The sequence below is a fragment of the Lactuca virosa genome, chromosome 1, assembly GCF_052849685.1.
Source record: "Lactuca virosa cultivar CGN04683 chromosome 1, Lactuca_virosa_CGN04683_v6, whole genome shotgun sequence".
NCBI lineage: Eukaryota > Viridiplantae > Streptophyta > Magnoliopsida > Asterales > Asteraceae > Lactuca > Lactuca virosa.
The window spans coordinates 202,717,085-202,740,093 of record NC_136426.1 but is presented as its reverse complement, the minus strand read 5'-3'; the positions used below and the strand labels follow the sequence as shown (position 1 = coordinate 202,740,093).

The 23,009-nt window shown below is 40.2% G+C and overlaps 1 protein-coding gene and 1 non-coding gene across 2 annotated transcripts; both read left to right on the top strand.

Annotated features, from left to right (window-relative positions):
- The first annotated feature begins 541 nt into the window (after nucleotides 1–541).
- On the top strand, nucleotides 542–648 carry LOC145151790 (small nucleolar RNA R71). Its single transcript, XR_013732345.1, has one exon. It is a non-coding gene; the product is annotated as a small nucleolar RNA R71 (small nucleolar RNA).
- An 8,611-nt stretch (nucleotides 649–9,259) lies between these two features.
- On the top strand, nucleotides 9,260–9,951 carry LOC145126617 (uncharacterized). Its single transcript, XM_079061949.1, has 3 exons — nucleotides 9,260–9,538; nucleotides 9,633–9,881; nucleotides 9,943–9,951. Exons 1-3 carry the CDS (start codon nucleotides 9,260–9,262, stop codon nucleotides 9,949–9,951), a joined length of 537 nt encoding a protein of 178 aa, XP_078918075.1.
- The last annotated feature ends 13,058 nt before the right edge of the window (nucleotides 9,952–23,009 follow it).

Sequence of the window (23,009 nt, the reverse complement as noted above, 5' to 3'; positions counted from 1 at the left end):
ATCTAGTAAACATTTCTTCCAAATTAGCTTTCCTTTCCACAGCCGGTTCATCCTTTTGATAGAAACCCCTCTCTTTTTGCTTGTATTTCTCTTCCTTTGCCTTTTTGTATTCTTCGTACGGGAGCCATTCCTTCTTGGGTTTCCGCCAATTTTCATCATATCTGTCGCCACTTGAATAGAATACTTGCGCCTTCTTGTTTCCATTTTCATCCAAGTCACATTCTTTAGTTAAGTGAGGTCCCCTACAATTTTCACATCCTACCCGGATAGCATGGATTTTTTGATCCATCTTTGTCATTCTCCTATCTAAACTGTCTAGTTTAGCCATCATTGCTGCCATGCCATCATTAACCGTGTTCACTACCCCCTACTTACTTTATTTCTCGGGTTATGGTATTCTCTAGAATGTTTAGAGAACTCTTCAATTAATTCTTTGATCACCGGGGGTGGCTTCTTTGTGAGCGGGCCTTGCGAGTCAAGTAATTGCCTTGTTGTGACATTGACTCCGTCATAGAAGATGGAGACTTCTTGTTGGCTGTTAAGGTCATGGTGTGGGCAATTTCTTAGCAAACTTTTGTACCTCTCCCATGCCTCATAAAGGGACTCTCCGGGTTGTTGTTCAAAGTTAACAATGGCCTTCTTCAACTTGGCTATTTTAGAAGGTGGGCAAAAGTGGTCAATAAATTCTTCTTTCATCTTAGCCCATGTGGTGATGGACCCGGGAGGGAGTGACTTGAGCCAATCTTTTGCAGCACCCTTGAATGTAACTGGAAGCATGTGAAGTAGCTGGGTCTCGCGAGGCACATTTGGAACATTAAAGTAATAAGCTACATCATTGACTTCATCCAAGTGTTTATAGGCGTCTTCGTGATCTTTTCCATAGAAGGGAATCTCCTTTAGTTGAGCGAGTATGTGGCCCTTTAGTTCGAAAGTAGTAGTAGCGGGAATTGCGGGTTGCACAAGTCCCGGGCCGGTATCGTCACACATCTTCTTCTTCCATTCCCCCATGGGGATTTCATCAATGTTAGCCATGAGAATAGCTAGTTCGTCGTCGGAATCGGAAACGTGCCCGAATGCAGGGTCTTCTTCTCCTTCGGTTTCGTACTCGGTATTCTCTCTGATTGGGTCTTCGCTTGCTAAAGAGGTGCTGGATGCTCCTGATTTGCTGCTCTTCTTTTTGTTGAAAATGGATTTAAGATTCTTCAAAGGCGAGCTTTTTGAAGAAGTAGATTCTCCAACGGATTTTTCTTTGTTCTTCCTTAGGGCGGACTCCGAGTCTTCTAGTGGAGGGACCAAAGGTGTATCAGATCCTCGGGTCATGAAACAACTGCAAATAAAACAAGAAAAATGCGTAAAAAGAACAAAAATAAAATAAAAACTAAAACTGTGAACAGCGATGGACTCGCCGAGTTGCGTCGAGTGCACTCGGCGAGTTCAAGGCAAAAACAGAAAAGTTCCTAATTAAAACAGAAATTTATCGAAACCTATCCTAATTACTAAATTACCTAAGAATTAACTTTGTGTAAGATAAATCTCACACAAAGGATCGATAAAAATAGAATTTAGTGCTAATTTAGAACCGTTCCCCGACAACGGCGCCAAAAACTTGATGTGTGTGAAACCAACTAGTTTTAATCCTACTTTTAATTATAAAATAAACACACAAAGGCAGTGGACCTATCAATTGTGGTAAAGTTAAATAAGTAGGGTATCGAACACAGGGAACGGAAAATTAAAACTAAAAGCTAATATTATCTAAAAATTAAGTAATAAAGGGGGTTTTCTCTAGTTTTCCAAGACTAGAAACTTACTAACTAACACTTAGACTAATTAACTAAAAACTAGATAAGCAAAGATTCAACTAAATTCAATAATGAAGGGAACTTCTGTTTAGTTCAACTCAATTGATCCTATGGTTGATATTATGGCAATAGTGCAATGGATTGATTCTTCTATTGGCTACCGATTCAAGTGATTAGATTCACGTTCGCTGCACTAATCCTTAGAGAACAAACTAACTCAAACAGTGGCCAGTTGTCTAATTTAATTCAATTCACTAGGTTATTTATTCGGGTTAATTTAGACTTGTAATGGTTAACAAATTTGGTCCTTTAATTAACCTCTTGTTGATGGTCATCACACAAGCTCACACATGAATTTACCTATTTTTCTATTAATTCTAGTTTCACAGTCGCTAATCCTAGTCATATAATAAAGTGGTCACATAAATTATATGAGGTAACAATTAAGAGATGTTCATGCAGCTTAATTATCTTCCTATTAACAGAAAAATAGTTATCATTCACACGTAAGGTTCTTTAACAAGCTAGAATTAACAAAATCACCAATATTAAATCAATCCTACCATAGATCAAACCATAGTCTCAATATTGTCTCCCCAAACAGAAGTTAAAAGGTTTTAGCTCATGATTGAGGTAATTGACAGCACAAAAACTAAATCTAAAAGTCTTAACATAATGAAAAAACAATAGATTGAAGTAAAAATGATGTGAATTTGCCTCAAATCTCCTTCGGAATTGGGTTTAGGGTTGTATCTCCGTTCTCCAGATCTCTCCTGACTCTAATTCGCAGCTTGCTTCTCCCCAAGGGTTCCAAAATTCTTTGTGTCGATCTGAAGAGTCGTTTTTATAGATTCGCCCAGACTCGCCGAGTCCATGACTGACTCGTCGAGTCTAGCACTTAATTCCCGAGCACGGTAAGTCAAGGAGTCTTTATCTTCTCGAATCTTCGATGCGACTCGCCGAGTAATCGACCCTACTCGCCGAGTACCTTGTGTTTTTAGCATTTTTCTTCTTTGCTCAACTCCCAAGCTCCCAACCGCTTCTCCTGCTTCCTTTTGCTTCCGAGCTTCGCTTTTGGACTCTAAACATAATTCAAATACTTTTAAGTATCTTTTGTCCATGATATGCAATAAATTAGCTAATAAATGATAAAAATCTATACTTAATATAAGGCTAAATATGCAAATATCAAGAATATAATGTGTACGGAGCATCACTCATATCTTTGAATACATCATAGATTCAAGTTATTCTTCTTCTCCTTCTTCTCTATTTTGATATGGCATCATCTGTTTGATTGGGATTCCGCACCATCAAACGGATCTGATTGATACACAAGCAGATTTGGGACTTACAAGTGGTATTAGAGCTTGGATTGTATCAATCAATTTTGTCAGATTTGGAGCTTATTTGATCATATTTTTGAAGGATTTTTGCGTTTTTGGATAGATCTCTGAAAATTAGGGGGGGGGGGGGTTTGTTCTTTGCATTTTTCATAAAAACGAGTTCTGGATCGAGTTTTGAAGCAAAAAGTGTGAAAAACGTCGTTTTTCTTCGCATATGTTCAAGGTGTACGGCTAGTTGAAGGTGTACGGTCCTCAGTGTACGGCTCGGTGTACGGCTCAGCAGCCTCGCACGTGTATGGTCCAGCTTCGTTCTCGGCCAGCAGCTCCAGCACGTGTGCGGCCATCTTCGCACACGTGCACGTCCTAGTAGCACAGCAGCGTACATTAAAAAAAAATTAGGGGGTGCCGAGGATCGAACCTGGGTCTCATCCCTAATCAACCAACGCCTCTTCCACTTGATCTACCAACGAACTTGTTATTCAGCCACAGTTCTAGATAATTAACTTTTAGTGTATCTCGCAGGCTTTGGCATTGAATTTAGGGTTGGATTCCAGATGAAGGAGGGTGAAAGGACAGTCAAAAATACGGAAATGACTGACAGATGGCTTGTGACCGTACAAAATTTCGTATGGAGTCTTCATCTGAGCCTTGTTGATCAGGATACAATTTTGGGCATAGCACGCCGTGTTGATCGCCTCGGCCCAAAAGAAAACCAGAAGTTTGGAGTCACATAACATCTTCCTTGCAGCCCATGATCTTCTTCTGAAACGCTTCATGGAGTAACAAAAGCATACTTCTCTTCTCTCTCTTCTCTTTCTCTTTTTTGTTTCTATTTTTCCTTTGAAGACACCATGCGTATTGTGAAGTATATTTGTTGAGCAGAGCTTGCGGTAACTGTTTGACTTTTGTCTTGTAAAACCTACCCATATAAGTTGAGAGGTGGCCCAATAAAATAGAAAAAATATCTTAGGGGGGGGGGAGCTCAAAATAGTAATAGCCCAAGGAGGAGTCCCTTTGGGATGAGCCCAAAATGAACTAGAAAAGGTCCATTTTTCATAAGAGCCTAGAATAAATTTTGACAGCTCATTTCCGAGGAAAACTAAAAAATAGATCTATTTGAGCCCAGTTCTCTCGATTATCGGCCCAATTTTTTTTGAAACTGTTGAGCTAGCCGGGCCATATCTTTCAGAGCCGAATTTAACTAGACTGAATTGGAACATACGAGCATTGAGTTGTTTTTCCTTGTAGAAGTAGCCCATTGTTGAAGAAGCTAAGTTTAGGAGAGAGCTCAAAATCTATTTGATTTGGCCCAACATGAAATTGTCGAGCTCGACTAATGAGCCCAAGTCTTTTCCCTTATTATCCTTCTTTTTTTTGTTAAGTAATCCAGGCTGCAACATATATTCCGAAAGCCTATTCTTTTGAGCGGGGCTTGCGGCATGCCAACGTTAAATTGTTGGTTGTCGTCTTGCAAAATCGGCTCATTTAATTGTTGAGATAGTTCAAATGGCCTAATCCGAGAGAAAGCCCAAATAAAATAAAATGGTAGCAGCCCATTTGAAATAATCAGAAGCCAAAGCCATTTTTTTCTTTCTTATTTTTTTCTGTGCCTAAACTGTTCCAATCAGTTTAAGGGTATCACATAGGACCCGCTTGTGCTTCTTTTACCAATTTTTCACCGAAGCGGGTTTATTCCAAGTTTCCAACTGCACCCTAAAAACTCGATCTATCAAAAGGGAAAATCCAAGAGACGCAACGTCGGCGACTGAAGACGTCTGAGAAACCAGGGTCGCAAGTTCACCGGTGGTCGACGAGTGGTGTTTCCTGGTCACCGGGGGTCATCTAAGAAAAGGATAGAAGCGGCCATATCATCGGCGATGCATGCTTATTGGGTCGATGGGAGATGGCACGGCAGTTGGTGCTTCGATTTCAGCCGACAACAGTGATCGAGGAACAGGTGTTAGTGTTTGGCATCGGAGTGACAACTAGCGCCCAGTGATGAAGCGGGAATATGAAGGTTGCGATTGGTGTTGGAGCAAGGTTTTTCGCTTGCCAGGGGAGATGGATGCAACAACTTCTGGGAACATCGACCTGTTGGATTGAAGGTTGAAGGTAGATCAGATGGTGGTCGTCTACAGGAGGTATCACGATGGTGACTGAAGTTAGAGCTGCTCTGTGGGTCATCGGCGTAGAAGGTGGTCAAGTTGCAGATTTTGGATTCCGACTATGAATAGAGAAAACAGGGGTCGTCGGTCGCTGGGACACCACTGGTAGAGGTGCTTCGTCGGACTTGTTCTGGTTCGTAATTATTGTTGATAGAAATAGACGCTCTGAGCGTCGCGCGCGCACCCTGGTGAGGGGGACGAGACCCGCAGCCAACACCGGGTGGGGAGTTATATTTCTATGCCCGCTTAATGAGAACTTTGAGTGACTGGTCAGTGGTGAACCCTTCGCAAGTCCCCTGTAAATGCTTTACAGACCGGACTTTGCTCCACGAGTTTGCTGTTGGCACACTCTGAGTGTCGCAGGGATGGAACGATTATCTGAAAAGACAACAGGATCAAATTTGTGGGTTAGTATATTTTCTTGAAATAATTAAATGATTCACATTTCCTGTCGTGATCATTTCTCGGAACACTTTATAGAGTAGCAGTAGTGTACTACTCATCCCCCCTTTTTTGAAAATGTCGAGTGGTCAGGGCTGCAACGCGTATTCTGAAAGCGGAGCTTGCAGTGTGTGATTATTAAATGGCTAATTTTTTTTTGAAAACGATGAGTGAGTCTGGACTGCTGTGCATCTTCAAAATTTGGATTTTGCTTGGCCGAGTCGCAGCACTTGAACGGTTGATTGGTAAAATTTCTCTCCATGTAACACTCACATGATGGATTGGTGATGTAGTCCAATAAAATTAAAAGCTAATTTAAAATCAGCCCAAGATGAATTGGTGGACTGCTTGTGAGATATGGGCTGCTAACTCCTTAGTCAACAAACGAATTGCATAGATGGGCCCACTATACATTACTTGTCAGTTTTGGACCGTAGGTTTGCACTGGCTTATCAGTCGCGATTTCACAAAGACGCCCAAACTCAAGATAAAGGGAAAAAACGACTGGAGGTTGTGACGCTTTCGTCGGAGACCGCTGGATACAGAGGAAGACCGGAGAAATGAATTTCCCTGCGGTATTGCTGCTGCTATTGCTGGAGAGTCGACAGGAGGTGGTCGGGGATCTTCGTTATTGGGAAACGGAGACCGACGATACTTGGTTTCAGCCGCCCACAACAGATCGAGGAATTGGAGGTCCGGCGGCCCAGTCAATTGCGTTACTCGTTGAAGGTCCGCTGGCTAGGGCGATCGGAGGCCTAGCCAAGCTGTGTTGGTAGAAGGATGCAATCCGATGGAGCCATCTGTTGTGCTTGTAGTTGTGGTATGGTCTGACGAATGGATGATGTTGAAGGCGATCGAGTGGTGAGCTCATTGGTCGCAAATCTATTTGCGCGACTTGTTGAATGTCCGTGAGGACAATGGTGGGTTGTGCTGGGTTGCGCTTGTTATCTGGTTGCCAGCATGGAATCAAGAAGCGAAAGCTGGCGGGCGCTGTCGGCGATTGAAGGTGGTCGAACTGCTGGTGTTAATGAAGGATCGACGGGTGGTGTTGTCTTCGGTTCGCTTCGTCTGAACATGAGGTGACAACGGTGGAGATCTAAGACACAGAGGTTGGAAATAGTTTGAAGATGATGGCGGGGATGCTTCGTGCAGGCTGTCGTCGATTGGCTGAGCGCGACCGACGATGGCGTTGGGTAGCGTTTCCGGCGAGGGCTAGTTCGGCCAGAGGACATGTTAGTGGTAGTTGATTTTCGTGAGCAAGGAGATGGTATAGTGGTGGTTGGCAGTCACGATGGAAATAGAGTAGCGGACGGAAACTAGTCAGCGATGCTGGCGAATTGGCACTGTTAACTGCTCTTCAAACTTTTGTGTACACTGTAGATGGTCAGGCCAACTACCATTATCCTCCTTTTTTTTGGCTGAGAGCAACAGTTGATGGTGCCCAAGTTCCAGCGAGAGAAGCCGGGGTTTCGGAGGTCTTTGACTACCGGGAAGATGTGTTGACCTGTTGGGTGCCGACTCTTGTGTTTTTTTTACATAGGAGATTGGACCAGGTGGGATCCACCTTTGTTTTTGACTTTTGTTGACAAGCTTTGTCATTTGTCAGGTGCACTATGCACATTTATCTTTTTTTTTTTCAATTTTTTGTATTGTCGGCAATAGGCTATAGACAGACAAAATATACACCATTCTTACTTGAGAAAATTCGGACAATAACCAAAAAAAGAGGTTGGTTTGAAGAAAATAACCAAGAAAAAACGGATTTCAGAAAATGACCAAAGGATCTGCAGAGCACCCTCTGCGGATCTCTCTACAGCTCTGCGGATCCCTCTACAGGTTTGCGGAATGTGGGTTTTTTAATTTTTTTTTAATTTTTTCGTTTTTTTTTGTGTTCATTTTCGGTTATTAATATTATTTTTTTTTTAATTTTTTTTAAAATACACTAATACATTATGTTATTATTATGTAAAATTTTTTACAAAAAAAGGTTAAAAATAATGAAATGTTTTATGTAATACGTTTGCCTCTGAGGAACCGAAACACCTATGCGGATCTTGAGTTTTTTAATTTTTATTTTTTCGTTTTTTCGTTTTTTCTTTTTTTTGTTTTCGTTTATTAATATTAATTTTTTTAATACACTAATACCTTATATTTATGTAAAAAATTTCACAAAAAAAGTTTAAAAATAATGAACTTATGTTTAATATCAGTCCATAGAACTGTTTGGGAATCCACATAACTGTTATCAGTGGATCAGTGTACACCTCTGCGGATCAGTGTACACCTCTGTGGATCTGTGTACACCTCTGCGGATCAGTTTACACCTCTGCGGATCAGTGTACACCTTTGCGGATCCGTGTACACCTCTGCAGATCAATATACACCTCTGCGGATCAGTTATAGAAGTTATAGAAGTATTTTAGTGGGTTTTTGTGAGTTTCAATTACCAGTAGAAGTTTTTTTTTTCATTGTGTTTGTGGAGAGTGATTTGTAAAATGAGTTTTATTATTTTGTGTACGGGAGGGTCTTGACAGTTAGTTAATGGAGATGAGGTTTACGTTAGAAATAGTGTGAAAAACTATGGTTTAAATCTTCCTCCTAACATTGACCATGAAATGTTATTACAAATGGTTAGAAGTAAGGTAGGTGTGCTAAATAGTCATATATGTTTGTCTTTTAAGCACCAGGAGTTAGGGTATGTCATGGAGCTTGGAGATAAAACTGATGTATTTCAATTGAGCCATGTAATGTCTAAATCAAAGAAGACGGTGCATTTGTATTTAACGGTGGTAGGTGAAGAAGCTGAAGAACAAGCAGTGGTTAACAACCACTTTAGTCCAGCAAAAACTAATAGAGGTCGTAGAGAAAGCCAATGTGATGGAAACTGTTCAAGGGAAAGAGGAAATGAAGTACCAGTGGGTTATGAAAAAAAGTTTCGGTTACTGCTAAGTTTGTATCTGATAATGATACTTTTGTATCAGATAATGATAAAGAAGCAAAAGTGGGCATGATTGAATTACAACGTCAGAATTTGTTCGAGTTTGGAGAATTTCCTGAAGTTGATGATCAAAGATGTGAGGAAAAATCAAATGAAGGATGGTCGGATGATGAGGACACGAAACAGAAAACTGCTTTTAATCCATTGTATTGTATTCCTTCTATTCCTGATTGTCCAGAACCTATTCTTGAACCTGGACCATTTCACAGTTTAGGTCCGAATGATAAATTAATTGTCAATCAAACCTATAACACAAAAATAGAGCTAGCGTTTGCAGTTAAATTGAAAGCTGTTAGAGAAAAGTTTCAGATAAAGGTTGAAAAATCTTCAAAGTCACGGTATCAGGTTGTTTGTATGCAAGAAAACTGTCATTGGCGTTTATACGCATCTCTCATTAAAGGAAAATAAATGTTTGAAATTAAGACGTTTAATGACGACCATACATTTTCTTCGTTGCTTATACACCCAAATCATAGGCAAGTAAATAGCGAAGTTGTGGGAACCACAATGCATGACATTATGGGTCAAGAAAGTTTGAGAGTTTGGAAGCCTAAAGATATAATTAGAGATATGAATGCTTTACTACTAATAAATATGAGTTATTCAAAAGCGTGGCATGCTAGAGAATTTGCTCTGGGATTGATGATGGGGACCCCGGAAGAAAGTTTCTCCAAACTTCCAGTTTATTTTCACAATCCGAAGAAACATAATCCTGGTGCTGTGGCATACATAAAAAATGATTCGGAGGATCGTTTTGAGTATTGCTTTTTCGCTATTGCATGCGCGGTAATATATTTTTAAATATATTTGTTATTTTCTTAAATGTTTATAAACAAATTATATTGTTGATATATAAATGGTTTTTATATTGTTGTTGCAGATACGTGCTTTTAGAGAGTGTTGTAGAATAGTTATTATTATGGATGGAGCTCATTTGAAGGGAATGTACAAAGGCACCATCTTGCATGCAGTGACCATGGATGGCAACAATCAGATCTTGCCTATTGGGTATGGAATTTGCCCAAAAGAGACCACGAATTCTTGGACATGGTTTCTTGAAAAACTACATGAATGCATTGGTGATGTGGAAGGTGCGACAATGGTCACAGATAGGGCACCCACAATTGCTGTAAGTATTCAAAATGTTTTTCCAAATGCTCAACATGGATTGTGTGCTTTTCATCTAATAGGAAACATAGTCCACACCTTTGGAAAAACAATAAAACATCAATTTTGTTTTGGAAGCTGGTAAGAGCTTACAAAACCACTGACTTTGAATTCTATTGGGGGAGACTTCGTAATATAATAGATGATGTAGCGACATATCTCAGTCAAATTCCACGTTTGGACCAGAGCGTATTGCCCTACCACGATGTATGATTATATGACCTCAAATAGTGTGGAGTCCATGAATGATGTATCAAATAAAGCAAGGAAGTTGCCTATATTACCACTTCTTGAGTTCTTTCACGCAGTTATGCAGAAATGGTTTTACAAACGGCGGATGGCTGCAGGTATGATTATGTTTATTTTTCAATTATATGATAAATGTCATATATAATAATATATGTTTGTTTTAACAGAAAAAAGTACAACATTACTTACGAAGTGGGCTGAAGATATGGTTAAAAAAATAAAGAGGGGATTCAAGGATGGTCGGTATCCGGTGTTGACAATACAACATATCAAGTGCATGACTTCAAAAGTGGTGGCATAGTGAATTTGAGGGAAAATACTTGTTCTTGAAGATATTGGCAACTAACTGGTTTGCCATGTGGTCATGTGATAATGGATTTAACTCACTTGAAAATTGATCACTGTGGGCATATGGCTATAGATGCTTATAAAATTGAAACATATGAAAGAACATATGAGCAGGCCGTATACCCTCTTTCAGAACTTAGTTATTGGGAGGTTCCGGATGACCTTCTTGTTGTTAACCCTCCTGTAATGGAAATACGTCAAGCCCGTAGACCAAAATAAAACAATCGTATTCCCTCTCGAGGTGAGGAACCAAAAATAAGAAGGTGTAGTAGATGCCATAACACAGCTCATAATGCAAGGACGTGTAAGGAAATCGTTCCAAATAACCAAAGTAAAAGTAAAAAACGTACTGGGGCATCAGGGAGTGGGACAAAAGCGAAAGAAGAGGAACTGACGCAAGCGACCCGAAAACCAATGGCAGCATGAGCCAGAGAACCAATGGACGCAACATACCGAACAACAATGGAAGCAGCAGCCAGACAACCAATGTACACAACAGAATGAACATCAATGTCAACAGCAACCAGACAACCAATGGACACAACAAACCGAACATCAATGGCAGCAGGAGCCACATAACCAATGGACGCAAGGGACCGAATACTGACCGCAGGAAGAGCCACAGAACCAATGGCAGGGTTGCACCGAGCACCAATGGCAGCAATAGCCAGATAACCAATGGACGCAAGCGACGTTAAACCTAGGGACACAAGCAACAGAAAACCCATGGACAGAAAACGTAAACAAATCAAAGTTTCCGTGGTTCGATTTGAATGAATGAAGTTTATTTCATAGTATGTTTATTATGAAGGTTGTATATGTTTTCTAAAGTATGTTTTGTAACCTACAAAAAACATGGAATATTTGTATAATTTTAATTAGGTTATTGTTAGAACAAAGTTCTATTAGGATCGTTAGATTCTATGCAAGCAAACAGTTAAGAATGTAATCAAGAACACAAGAATGGCTTTGAATATGTCGTATGATTAATACTTCAACACCCCAGAAGAGCTCGATTAAGAACTTCGACTGTAGAGGTGTTTAGGGATACAAAACAATGAACGTAATAAATCAACTATTTCCATCTAATGCATACATGCATGCATATTTATATTATAACCCTATCAGATAAACACGGATGGACAGGCCCAATCCGGATACAAAACATAAAGCCCAAGACGCAACATAATTAGACTCAACAATCTCCCCCTTTGCGTCAATGGGACCGAAAGCTCACTTTGGTTGAGCTGCAAAAGTCTTCTTTACTGTTTTGAACACATTCGGAATGATAGCCAGCAAATGATGACGGAACGTTATGTACCACCGAAGCATGTCAGTAAAATTCTTCTTGTCAGCTTCTGAGTTCTGCTTGCACCGATGTATAATGTTGATGATGTGCTCCAAGCAGTCAGTTGAAAATAAATGTTTATCAACAAGAGCGAATAAAAATTTGTCAGCTTCGGCTTTTCTAAACATCACAGTGAGATGTTTGGTATCTATTTGGCCCATCTTCATCTTATTCACATCTCCTGGTTTCGGTGTTGGCTTGATGGTCGGTTTCTTGTTCATCACTTTCGCTATCTCTTGATCCATAGCCGCAACCTCATGGATGTAAGAAGCCAACATCCTCTTCAAGTGTTCCAAAATCGGTTCATATTCCCTCGGATTTGTAAGCAGAATATTGAATAATAAAATCCAATCATGAGGGTTTAGGTTTGGAAGATCTGCTAGAGAAATAACCGACACCGAGTTTGCATAACCTCGAGTGATTTTGAAATTGACATTTACAAATCTCCCAGCAGACGTCGGTTTCAGTACCTTGACAATGATTATTTTCTGTGCGCTCCATGTCATGTACTGAGGTTGTCCATACTTCAGATAGAAATCAGTAAGCTCTCGGTCAACCTTTGAATGAGGAAAAGGAACCTCAGCAGTCGAATCAAAGCAGTGAAATGTGAATGCTTTTCTTGTTATCGGCATGTCGAACTGTGAGTCCTTAGAGTTATCACAGTCAAACGATGCAACAGGTTCCAACCAATAAATACTTGGAAACTCTATAGCTTGATTGATAAGTGCCTCTTTAGTCCATAAGGGAAACAAGGCCTTCTTGCAATTCAAGGCTTCTTCTTCTTCCTTGTTTCTCCTTTCCTTCTCCTCTGAGTCCCTTGCAACCTTCAAGGTTTCATCAAGCTCTTTATTTCTCTTCTTTCGCTTGAGAGCCTCAACAATAGTTTCATCAGATTCATCATTGCTATCATCATCAATCTCGTTTTGTTTTTCTTGTGGACCAGAACCTGAAGCTACATTATCCTTCAGTTCGGTTGTAACTTTGACCTTCGGTTGAGCAGTTTCGGTTTCAGTCTTAACCTTCGGTTGATGAGCACCCTCTCCCCCATGTTTTGGAGCAACGAATTTCTCTGAAATACCCTTCATATCGTGTAACAATGCAAGGGCAGGAAGAAGTTTGGTAGTAAGATGATTCCGAATGGTCAAAGTGAGGATAGGATCATGAGCACCAAGAATGTTGGTGAGCATATCCTTCACATCGCCTGCACAGCTGTGAAAAACAACTCTTTCGGTCTTCAACAAGGAAATTTCTTTTTCTGCTTGAGCGAGCTGCACTTTCTGTACTTCAACTATAGATGTTTGTCGAGCCAGTTCTTCTTTTAAAGCACTTTCTTTGGCCAGATCAGCGTGAAGAGATTCAAGTCTAGAATTCACTGAACTGATAAGTGAAGAGTTTTCGGCTTGGATGGAAGAACGCACATCCTCAAACTTTGTTTGTTCTTCTTGAAGAGACTTAGACAAAGAATCAACAGAAGCAGTCACCTTTGCTGCATTTGTATCAGCATGCCCTTTAAGTGACTCAAGAAAAATCTGAGTACTATGTACAATTTCAGTAACATCAGTGGTGGCCTTTTTGCAAGAGGAGGTAGACTCATCAACAGCTTTGGTGGATTTTTCAATGGAATCGGTGTATTGTTCTAGAGCTGTATCCAAAAATGCTTTAAGCACAACACCACTATATGACTTGCTGTCCTCAAGCAATTTATCAAGCTTCTCATGAATGCTCTGTAGGTGTTGTCTTGTGACTGGAGCATCATCATCCTCATAAGTAGGAAGTCTATAGGGACTGAAGTATGTAGAATCATACTCATCATTAGCACCACCAAGAGTGGCACCGGAGTCGGTTGAAGGTGAGGGTGAAAGGGGTGTAGAAGTAACCAGGGGTTCTGTTTCAGTAGTAGCCCCCGTATCAGATACGTTGACTCTTACTGTCGGTTCAGGAATGGTAGTGGTAGTATATTGGGAAAAAATAGGAGTTGGAATTGGAGTTGTAGAAATAGGAATGGAAGAAACTGGTGGTGGTGGTGGTAAAGAAGTTATGGGTTGAGAAGTGGTTGGTGGGGGAATAGGAGGAACCGAAACTGGAACTGTCTGTTTCGGTGATGGAGGTGGGGTTGGAAGTTTGTTATGAGGAGATTCGGTTGGAGTAGGAGATCTGGGAGGAGTGTTACCTCTCGATGAGTCATGATGTCTTTCTTCTTCTTCCTCATCCTCATCGTGTTCAGAACTGGGAGGAGTAGGACTCTTGGATCTTTTCGCCATCTTTTTAATTTTCTTCGGTTTAGAAGAATCCCCTTTCTCAGACTTTCGCTTTTTGGACTTAGACTTGGCATCTTCTGTTGGCTCTTTCTTTGTAGTAGTCCGTTTCCCTCGATTACTCGGCTTGTCCAGAGCAGCTAGGGCAGCCTGCTGTTCAGCAGAAAGGACTCTCGGTTCCGTGGGAGGAATCTTTCGATATTCAGAGAAGAGCTTGCTCGCGGTTGTAACACACCTGTACATTGTCTCTGGGATAGAGCCAATGTGAGGGAACTTCTTTGGATCAGAAATTATGATCTTCTTGGTGTGAAAGGTAACAATAGACGCAACCATGGCATCCTTCATTATCAGAATTTCCAACTGATTAATCACCCGTCGTGTAACAAGGGTCCATAATCGTGCACATGAAATTGCAGAATGCCTCGTGGACGTGTTGAGGCTTTGAACTACTTGAGACCAGATAATACTCCCGTAATCAAGATTGAGACCATTGTAAAGACCGTAGAGAAGGGTCAAAAAACCCTTGCTGGTGCCATCAGATCCAGCACTTCGCTCTGCCAAACTCTTGATAAGAAGAGTAAGCATTCCATTCCATGGAGACGGTAGACACGACTTCTTAACCTTTGCTATCGTGGTAAGCACGTCAGTGTAACCCATCTCATATAGCATTGAGAAAAGTTGATTTGTGGTGATCAAGTCAGGGGAAATTACAGATGAATCCACAGCCAGGTGCAAAAGGGAACAAAATCTCCCTTTTGACATAGAAGCTTTATGAGAGTGGATTTGGAAGTATATGCATTCCTTGTTCTTGTCATAAGAAGAAGTAGAGTAAACCTGCGATAAAAGGGACATCGGAACAGCTTCCACCTGGGTTAGAGCGATAACCAATGGTGAATATTTCAAACATTCAACCACGTGTAGCATATAAGCGTCGTATAGAAACGGATTGAGTTCAATAATCAAGTTCTGATTAGGCTTGATCGAAAGCAATGTAGACGAAGCTGTCTGATCGTGAACTGATGAAGAAGTCGCCATTGTTGATCGAAGGAAGAAGATGAACAGTTTGAACTTGCTTTGTAAGTTGAGTGAATTTGGTGCTGGTAAAAGACAAATAAACGTAGAAACCCTTTATATACCGTTGCTAGGAGAGAGAAAAATCATCATGATAATGACGCGGTCACTAAAACGTCGCCTGAAAAAGCGCGATGTGACAGGTTGGTTACTCCCAGATATATGTCAGCACGCGTGGGTATAGAGACCGTTCAAATTCACGCGCCCAAAATCTTATCCTCAATCGTCGTTTGAAATTCAGTTTCGCTCCAAGATGCAGAATTAGCCCTGTTTTGCCAAAAGATAAACATAAATTGAACCAACAGCAACCAGAATGTTGGAAAATTAAAATTTTTGTGCAATAGAGTGACAAAAGATAAAGAAATAAAGCAAATGTGTATTGGATGTGAGTGATGTCTATTAGAAGACATAAAGCAGGGGATTCCGGACAAGAATCGCTTCCTTCAAAGTCAAGAGAGACTTGAAGTGCTTGTGTGGGTTCCCGTGAAATAACGATCAAATGTTTGTAGAGAAACATTGAAAGGTTTTTTTTTTTAAATCATAGGCTTAAGGTGGCTTATCTTCAACCGAACGTCGACTCTTAACATAAGACCGAACATTGGAAGAAGTACTTGTGAGACCGATGTGATCTGTTGAACAAGTAGGTAGGATATATTTTATAATGACTAAAGAAGTTATAGAAATCTCAAAAACAAAAATAAACTGGATCTTTATGGGAAGAAAAAGCCTTGGTGTTAGACAAATTCATAAAAGATCGCTCAAAAAATAAAAATGAGATTTCATTAGGTAACCAGTAACATCTTGAATATGATAATTCACCGTCAATTCATTGTTGGTGTTGGATTGTGGGTTTCACTCAGTACGTGGTATACGTATCTAACATCATAAACACAGATTTTGTGCAACCATAAACCTCAGTGGTAAAGACCGAGAGTCTCAAGGGTTACAGTTGGTGAACCGAAAGTAGATGGAGAATATAAGGAGGGTGGCTAAAGAACCGAAAGTACCTTCTGCTATATAGACGTGACTAAGCAGAAAAACTCTTAACTCATATGAGAAGAGTAAGGTAGCTCTAGACTATGTTGATTTTAACAGCCTGATTGGGAAGAAACGATAGGTAGAGATCGAATCATTAAGGCCCTGCTTAAAGTCGTAGAGGCATTGGTCAACATGCAACAACATGCTTCTAGGGACCCTTAACTAGTTCTTATTTAAATGATTATACCTGCCTTAGCTCCAAACTCTGTTATACTGGTATACTTGGAACCTATGTAAAAGAACAAGCAAACAAACACACCACAAAACCAAAACAAACGAACAAAAACAAGAAAAATATTTTTAAGGGTTGAGTTTTTCTGAAAAATAATAAAAACAGAAAAAGAAAATATTTTTGGATTTTTGAAGCTTTCTGAAAAATAATAAAAACAGAAAAAGAAAATATTTTGGGATTTTTGAAGTTTTCTGAAAAAAAAAAACAGAAAAAGAAAATATTTTTGGATTTTTGAAGTTTTCTGAAAAATAATAAAAACAGAAAAAGAAAATAAAGTTGCATTAAACACACTTTTAACAAAATGTACAACCGAAACCTTATCTTAAAGGAATTAAGCGAAATAGACCGATCGGTCGGTTCATTTCGGTTCCTTAAAATTCCAGAGCCGAAATAGACCGAGCGGTCGGTTCATTTCGGTTCTCGAAAATTATGAAGCCGAAATAGTCCGAGCGGTCGGTTCATTTCGGTTCCTCAAAATTCCAGAGCCGAAATAGACCGAGCGGTCGGTTCATTTCGGTTCCCGAAAATTATGGAGCCGAAATAGACCGAGCGTTCGCTCCATTTCGCTTGTCTAATTTTTAGGTACAGATTTAAGGATTCGATACCGACTCTGCTTCCATCATTCCCAAGCCTTGTAAAATTTTATTGAAACTCGCTTCAGGCAAGGCTTTAGTAAATATGTCAGCCAGTTGATCAGAGGATCGAAAGAAATGTACTTCCACTTTCCCATCTTCTACGTGGTCCTTGATAAAATGATATCTAAGTGCAATATGCTTAGTCTTAGAGTGTTGCACAGGATTGTGACAAATCCTTATTGCACTTTTTGAGTCACAATAGAGATGAATCTTCTTCATACTAAGCCCGTAATCTCTTAGTTAACTTTGAATCCATATTACTTGAGAAGTACAAGATGCTGCAGCTATATACTCAGCTTTGGCTGTTGAGAGTGACACGCAGGTCTGCTTCTTGGACTGCCAGCTAACAAGTTTCCCATAAGGAAATTGACATCCACCTGTAGTGCTCTTTCGGTCCAGACCACATCCTCCAAGATCAGCATCAGAAAAGGCTTGAATGAAGAATCCAGATCTAGCAGGATACTAGAGACCGAGAGATGAGGTTCGCTTCAGGTAACGGAAGATATTTTTCACTGCCACCATGTGAGGTTCTCTTGGATTAGCTTGAAACCTGGCACAATAACAAACATAAAACATAATGTCCAGTCTACTAGCTGTTAGATACATAAGGGACCCTATCATTTGTCGATAAAGTGTTACATCAACAACAGGTTTTTCCAGAGAAGGTGTTAACTTGGTGCCAAATGCCATAGGAACCTTCACTTTCCAGTCTCCTGTCATGCCAAATTTTGTTAGCAGGGTCTTTGTATACGCCTCCTGGTTAATAAAGATACCTTCTGGTCCCTGTCTAATATTCAAACCAAGGAAAAAATTAATCGGACCCATTGCGCTCATTTCAAATTTAGTCTCCATCAACTTCCTGAATTCAGCCGTTAAGCTAGGATTCGTGGAGCCGAAGATAATGTCATCGACATAAATTTGAACTATCATTAGATGTTCGCCTTCTTTCTTTCGGAAGAAGGTTGGGTCAACCGAACCTTGCTTAAATTTCGACATTTTCAGAAAGCGAGTTAAAGTTTCATACCAGGCTCTCGGTGCTTGCTTCAGACCATATACCGCTTTATCCAGCACATAGAAATGATCAGGAAATTTCTCATTCACGAACCCGGGAGGTTGCTCAACATACACTGTTTCTTCTAGTTCTCCATTCAAGAAAGCGCATTTGACATCCATTTGGAAAACTTTGAAGTTTTTGTGAGCAGCATATGCAAGGAAGATTCTTACTGATTCCAACCTAGCTACTGGAGAGAAGGTTTCCTCATAATCTATCCCTTCCTCTTGGCAATAACCTTTCACCACCAACCGAGCCTTGTTGCGAATGACATTCCCCTCTTTATCTAATTTATTTCTGAAGACCCATTTTAAGCCGACTACTGAAGCATCCTTTGGTGTAGGAATCAGCCTCCAAACTCGGTTGCGTTCAAACTCATGGAGCTCATCTTGCATTGCTTGAACCCAATCAGAATGATCAAGTGCAACATTAACTGTTTTCGGCTCGACCTTGGAGATGAACGAATTAAACATACATAATTCAACTTTAGAGAATAATGCAGTTTGTTTCGCTTTCAACTGTGAACGAGTGAGTACTTTTTCAGATGATTCTCCAATAATTTGAGCTTTGGGATGGTCCTTGGTCCATTTGACTAACGGAGGATAATTTGGGTCATATGCTGGATCCAATTCAGCATTCACTTCCTCTTCAAGTTCTGATTGATCACCCTCGCCTTCGTCAGTTGCATTCTCTTTCTCCCCCTCGACTGGCGAAGTATAACCTGTGGCAGCAACAGAGTTTGCACCCTCTGTGATAGTTAGATTCTCCCCCTCGATTGGACTACTTTTGGGTGGGGTTGGAGCAGTATGTTCCCCTTCACCTGGACTTTTATGAGTTGGGGACGGAATTGGAATCTCCCGCTCGAAAGATACTTCGTTTGTCTTTGGTGCGGATGAACTCTCTCCCTTAAATAGCGAGCTGTTGAATGGAGAGTCAGTTGAGGGTTGACCACCTGGAGGTTCACCTTCCATTTCTTTGGCAGCTTCATCTATAATCTTTTTGAGATTATCAATCTTGTTATCGGCTGCTTTCGCCTCAGAGTGTGCCGCTTTCTCTGGTTCATCAAATAACCGAATGTATTCTTCAAATAAGTTGGATTTTGGAACCGAGACTTGTCCAGATTCAAGAAATATTTCACTTAAGTCATTTTCACTCCTTTGGACTTTCTTCATGTAATTATCGTCAAAGGTGACGTAATATGTTTCTTCAATTCGTTTGGAGCGTTTTTTCAACACTCTGTAAGCTTTTGAAGAGAGTGAATAACCAAGAAAAATTCCTTCATCTGCTTTGACGTCAAACTTATTTCGGTTCTCCTTTGAATTAAAGATGAAGCACCTTGAACCAAACACATGGAAAAATTTGACATTCGACTTCCAATTGTTTATGATCTCGTATGGAGTAATTGAGAATCTCTTGTTTAGCAAAGATCGGTTCTGAGTGTAGCACGCGGCTGCAACTGCATCAGCCCAAAAATATAGTGGAAGAGAGGTGAAACTAAGCATGGTTCTGGCTGCCTCACACAAAGAACGGTTTCGTCTTTCAACAATCCCATTATGTTGAGGTGTATAAGGGGCCAAAAAATTGTGAGTTATCCCCTTGTCAGTCAGAAAGTCCTCAAACTCGTTATTCTTGAATTCCAGACCGTTGTCACTTCTGATATTCCTCACCATTTTCCTCAGCTGCACTTCCACTTGCTTGATAAATGTCTTCAACTTGGGAGTTGCATCTGATTTCTGTTTAAGAAAGAAAACCCAGGTGAAGCATGAAAAATCATCTACAATTACAAGAATGTACTTACTACCACCGATGCTCTCGATAGCCGAAGGTCCACATAAGTCAATGTGCAATAGTTCAAGAGCTTCCATAATCTTTGTATTGATTCTTATAGGGTGGCTCTTTCTGCTTCGTTTGCCCATCTCACATGCTGCACACAAATGTTCCTTGTCAAACTTGAGAAGAGGGAGTCCTCGAACGTGATCACCAAGCACTAACATATTAATGTCTTTGAAGTTCAGGTGCGATAGTCGACGATGCCATAACCAACTTTCATCAGTGTTCGCCTTCGACAGCAGACATATTGCTGGTTTTCCACGTATTGGGTTGAGATTTAAAGGATACATCTCTCCCTTGCGTTCAGACTTTAGTAGAACCTTTTTCGATTGCTTCTCAATTATTTCTGAGCCCTCATCATCAAATGATACTTTCAGTCCTGTACCCACAACTAATTGTGACACACTGATGAGGTTATGCTGCAATCCTTCCACATATGCCACTTTGCGAATCGAGAAATCACCATTGGTTATCATACCATATCCCTTGATTGTTCCATAGGAGTTATTGCCATACTTTACACACCCACCATATTTTAGGGACCGAAACTCCCTCAGCTCTTCCTTTCTTCCTGTCATGTGACGCGAGCAGCCACTATCTATATACCATTCATCATCGAACTGCTCGTCACTAATTACCTGCAAATTCAAGCAGATTTAGGAACCCAAAGTTTCTTGGGTCCTGGTGAGTTTTTCACAGAAAAAGGAATTACAGTAGAAATATCAACCATATATGTTCTTTTTACGAGAGTGGTTTGATCTTTTCTTTTAATGGTATACACCTTGATTTTAGCTTTATCTTGTTTAATTTTTGGTGTATAAGTTTGTGTGTTGTTAGATGGTTTAGGAATATTCTTTTTAATCCTAGGGTTAGCTGACTTTTTCTTATCATTAAACTCAGAATCAAGCTTTCCCTTGCCTTTTATATCCTTTATTGAAGTTAATTTTCTTTGGGAGTTAGAAGGACCGAAAGTAGACTTAGGACCGAGACTCGACTTTCGGTTCTGAGTGCTGTTGTTGGGACCGAAAGTAGGCTTTTTGTTGTAAGCCTTGGCGTTTGGACCGAAACCTGTCTTTCGGTTCTGTGAGCCCACGTGGGGACCGAAACTTGACTTTCGGTTCTGAGATTTAGAATAGTAGGAATTAGGGCTGAAGTTTTCTTTTCCTTTCAGTTTTTCCTTTCCTCTATCCGTTGATTCTTTCTGAGGAGGAACGTAGTTGGGATTTTGAGATTCCCAGTGACGTTTTCGCTCATTTAGATTTTTTGCGTATCTTTGATTTCTTAAGCGTTTCTGTTCAGCTAACTCCTTCTGTGATTTGTGGATATTGAAGCTGGCCTTTGGCTTCTCCTTTTGACTTTTGGTTGTATTTGCTGGAACAGCTGGTTCTGTCATCGGTTCTTCAGGGATTTCTTTAGTTCCACTTGTGCTTGGTTTGTCAAAACTTGAGGGTTTGTTGATGGGTTCAGCAACATATCTTCCTTTAACCCTCCATGAAGTTTGCTCAGATAAGCCTACGGTTTCGTCTGCGTTGTCGATAGGAGCAGACCAGAAGTAATCGTCGCATCCTTCAGCATTATCTTTGTCGACCAAGATTTGTAATTCTGATGTTTGTTTAGTAGTGATTCTTGTAACTGCATACACCTGATTCGGCACCGTTTGAACCTTTTGGTAGACCATAGCGTTTTCCTTGAGTTTCTTTGTCTTGTCTTTTGACAATCGAGCGAACTCAACCGAATTTTCAGATATGAGGGGTTTCTCATTCTCGATTTCGCTTTTCATAAACTCTGAGCAATCAACAACATCTTCCACTGAGATTTCGCTCATCTCACTTTCCTCATCAAATTCAGAAGTATTTTCTAAATTCATTTTATTTTCTGAAATCAATTTTGCGTTTGACGAGTCAAATGATTTAATAGTTTCGGACTTTATTTTCAACCTATCATTTCCATCTAAAAGATCTTTGAGCATACATTTATGTTCCTTAGAGTCAATGAAGGTTTCTATCTTGTCCAGTCCGATTTTGTAATGAATTGACTTTTCTTCTGAGGACACTACTGATTCACATTCTGCTATGACCTCATCCTCCTTAAATTCAAGGAAGGGTAACATCATCTTATGAATCTTCTTTCCTATCTCACAACTTAAATGCAATTGAGCAATATTAAAGTATAAACGCTTAGCAATTAAACAAAAAACATTCCTTTGTTTTAAAAACTTTAAATTGTCTCTTTGTAAATAAATACTTTCATCCCTAGCCCTAATTAACTCCGCCTCCTTCAGCTCAATCCACATCCTTCTCTCCTCACTTTTTGAAGACACCCTGCTGAGTTGGTCAGTTAGGTTAGAATTCGCTAAGCGAGTTTGCATGAGACTACCACTTAAGTTAGAAAATTTAAATTTTAATTCATTTAATTCTTCTTCGTAATCTGTTATTGGAACTTTAAGTGATTCAAGGATGGATTGTACCTTTTTAATTAGCCGGTCGCAGTCGTTAATCTTGTCACTCACAGGCTTGGCAGCAAAACACTTGTCCTCAGTCAGGTTCGGTTCCTTACTTTCCCTTTCGGTTGATGCACCAGCTGTGACCATCAAACACCTTCCAACCGAACCTACTTCCTTTGCCACATAAGCCTTTCCATGAGTGGGCTTTCTCACCTCTTCATCTTCAGAATCGGTTGACCAAACTTCGACGCCACCGAACTCATCTTCACCTGCATTCTCCTGCACAATCAAGGCATTCATAGAGCTGTTAGTTGCCTTCTTTTTCTTGATCTCTTCCAACTTGCGCATGTAGTACGTCTCATCATCTTCACCCTCTCTTTTCTCAGCCATTTTCCTCAGCATGCAATCTTTGGTAAAGTGGTTCTTGTCGTGACAGTAATTGCAGTCGAACCCAGAGTCTCCTGCAAGCTTGCTCTCTTTCTTGTCTTCATCCTTTTGAGAAGAGACTTTCACTTCATCTTTCACCTTTTCAGAACTGTAACTTCCCTGCCAGTTTTGGTTCTTGTTGACAGGAAATTTTCTTCTAGCAA

Coding starts and splice junctions, on each gene's coding strand:
- LOC145126617 (XM_079061949.1), top strand. CDS start 9,260: ATGCATGACATTATGGGTCAAGAAAGTTTGAGAGTTTGGAAGCCTAAA. Junction 9,539..9,632: donor TTTTCGCTATTGCATGCGCG/GTAATATATTTT, acceptor TTGTTGTTGCAG/ATACGTGCTTTTAGAGAGTG.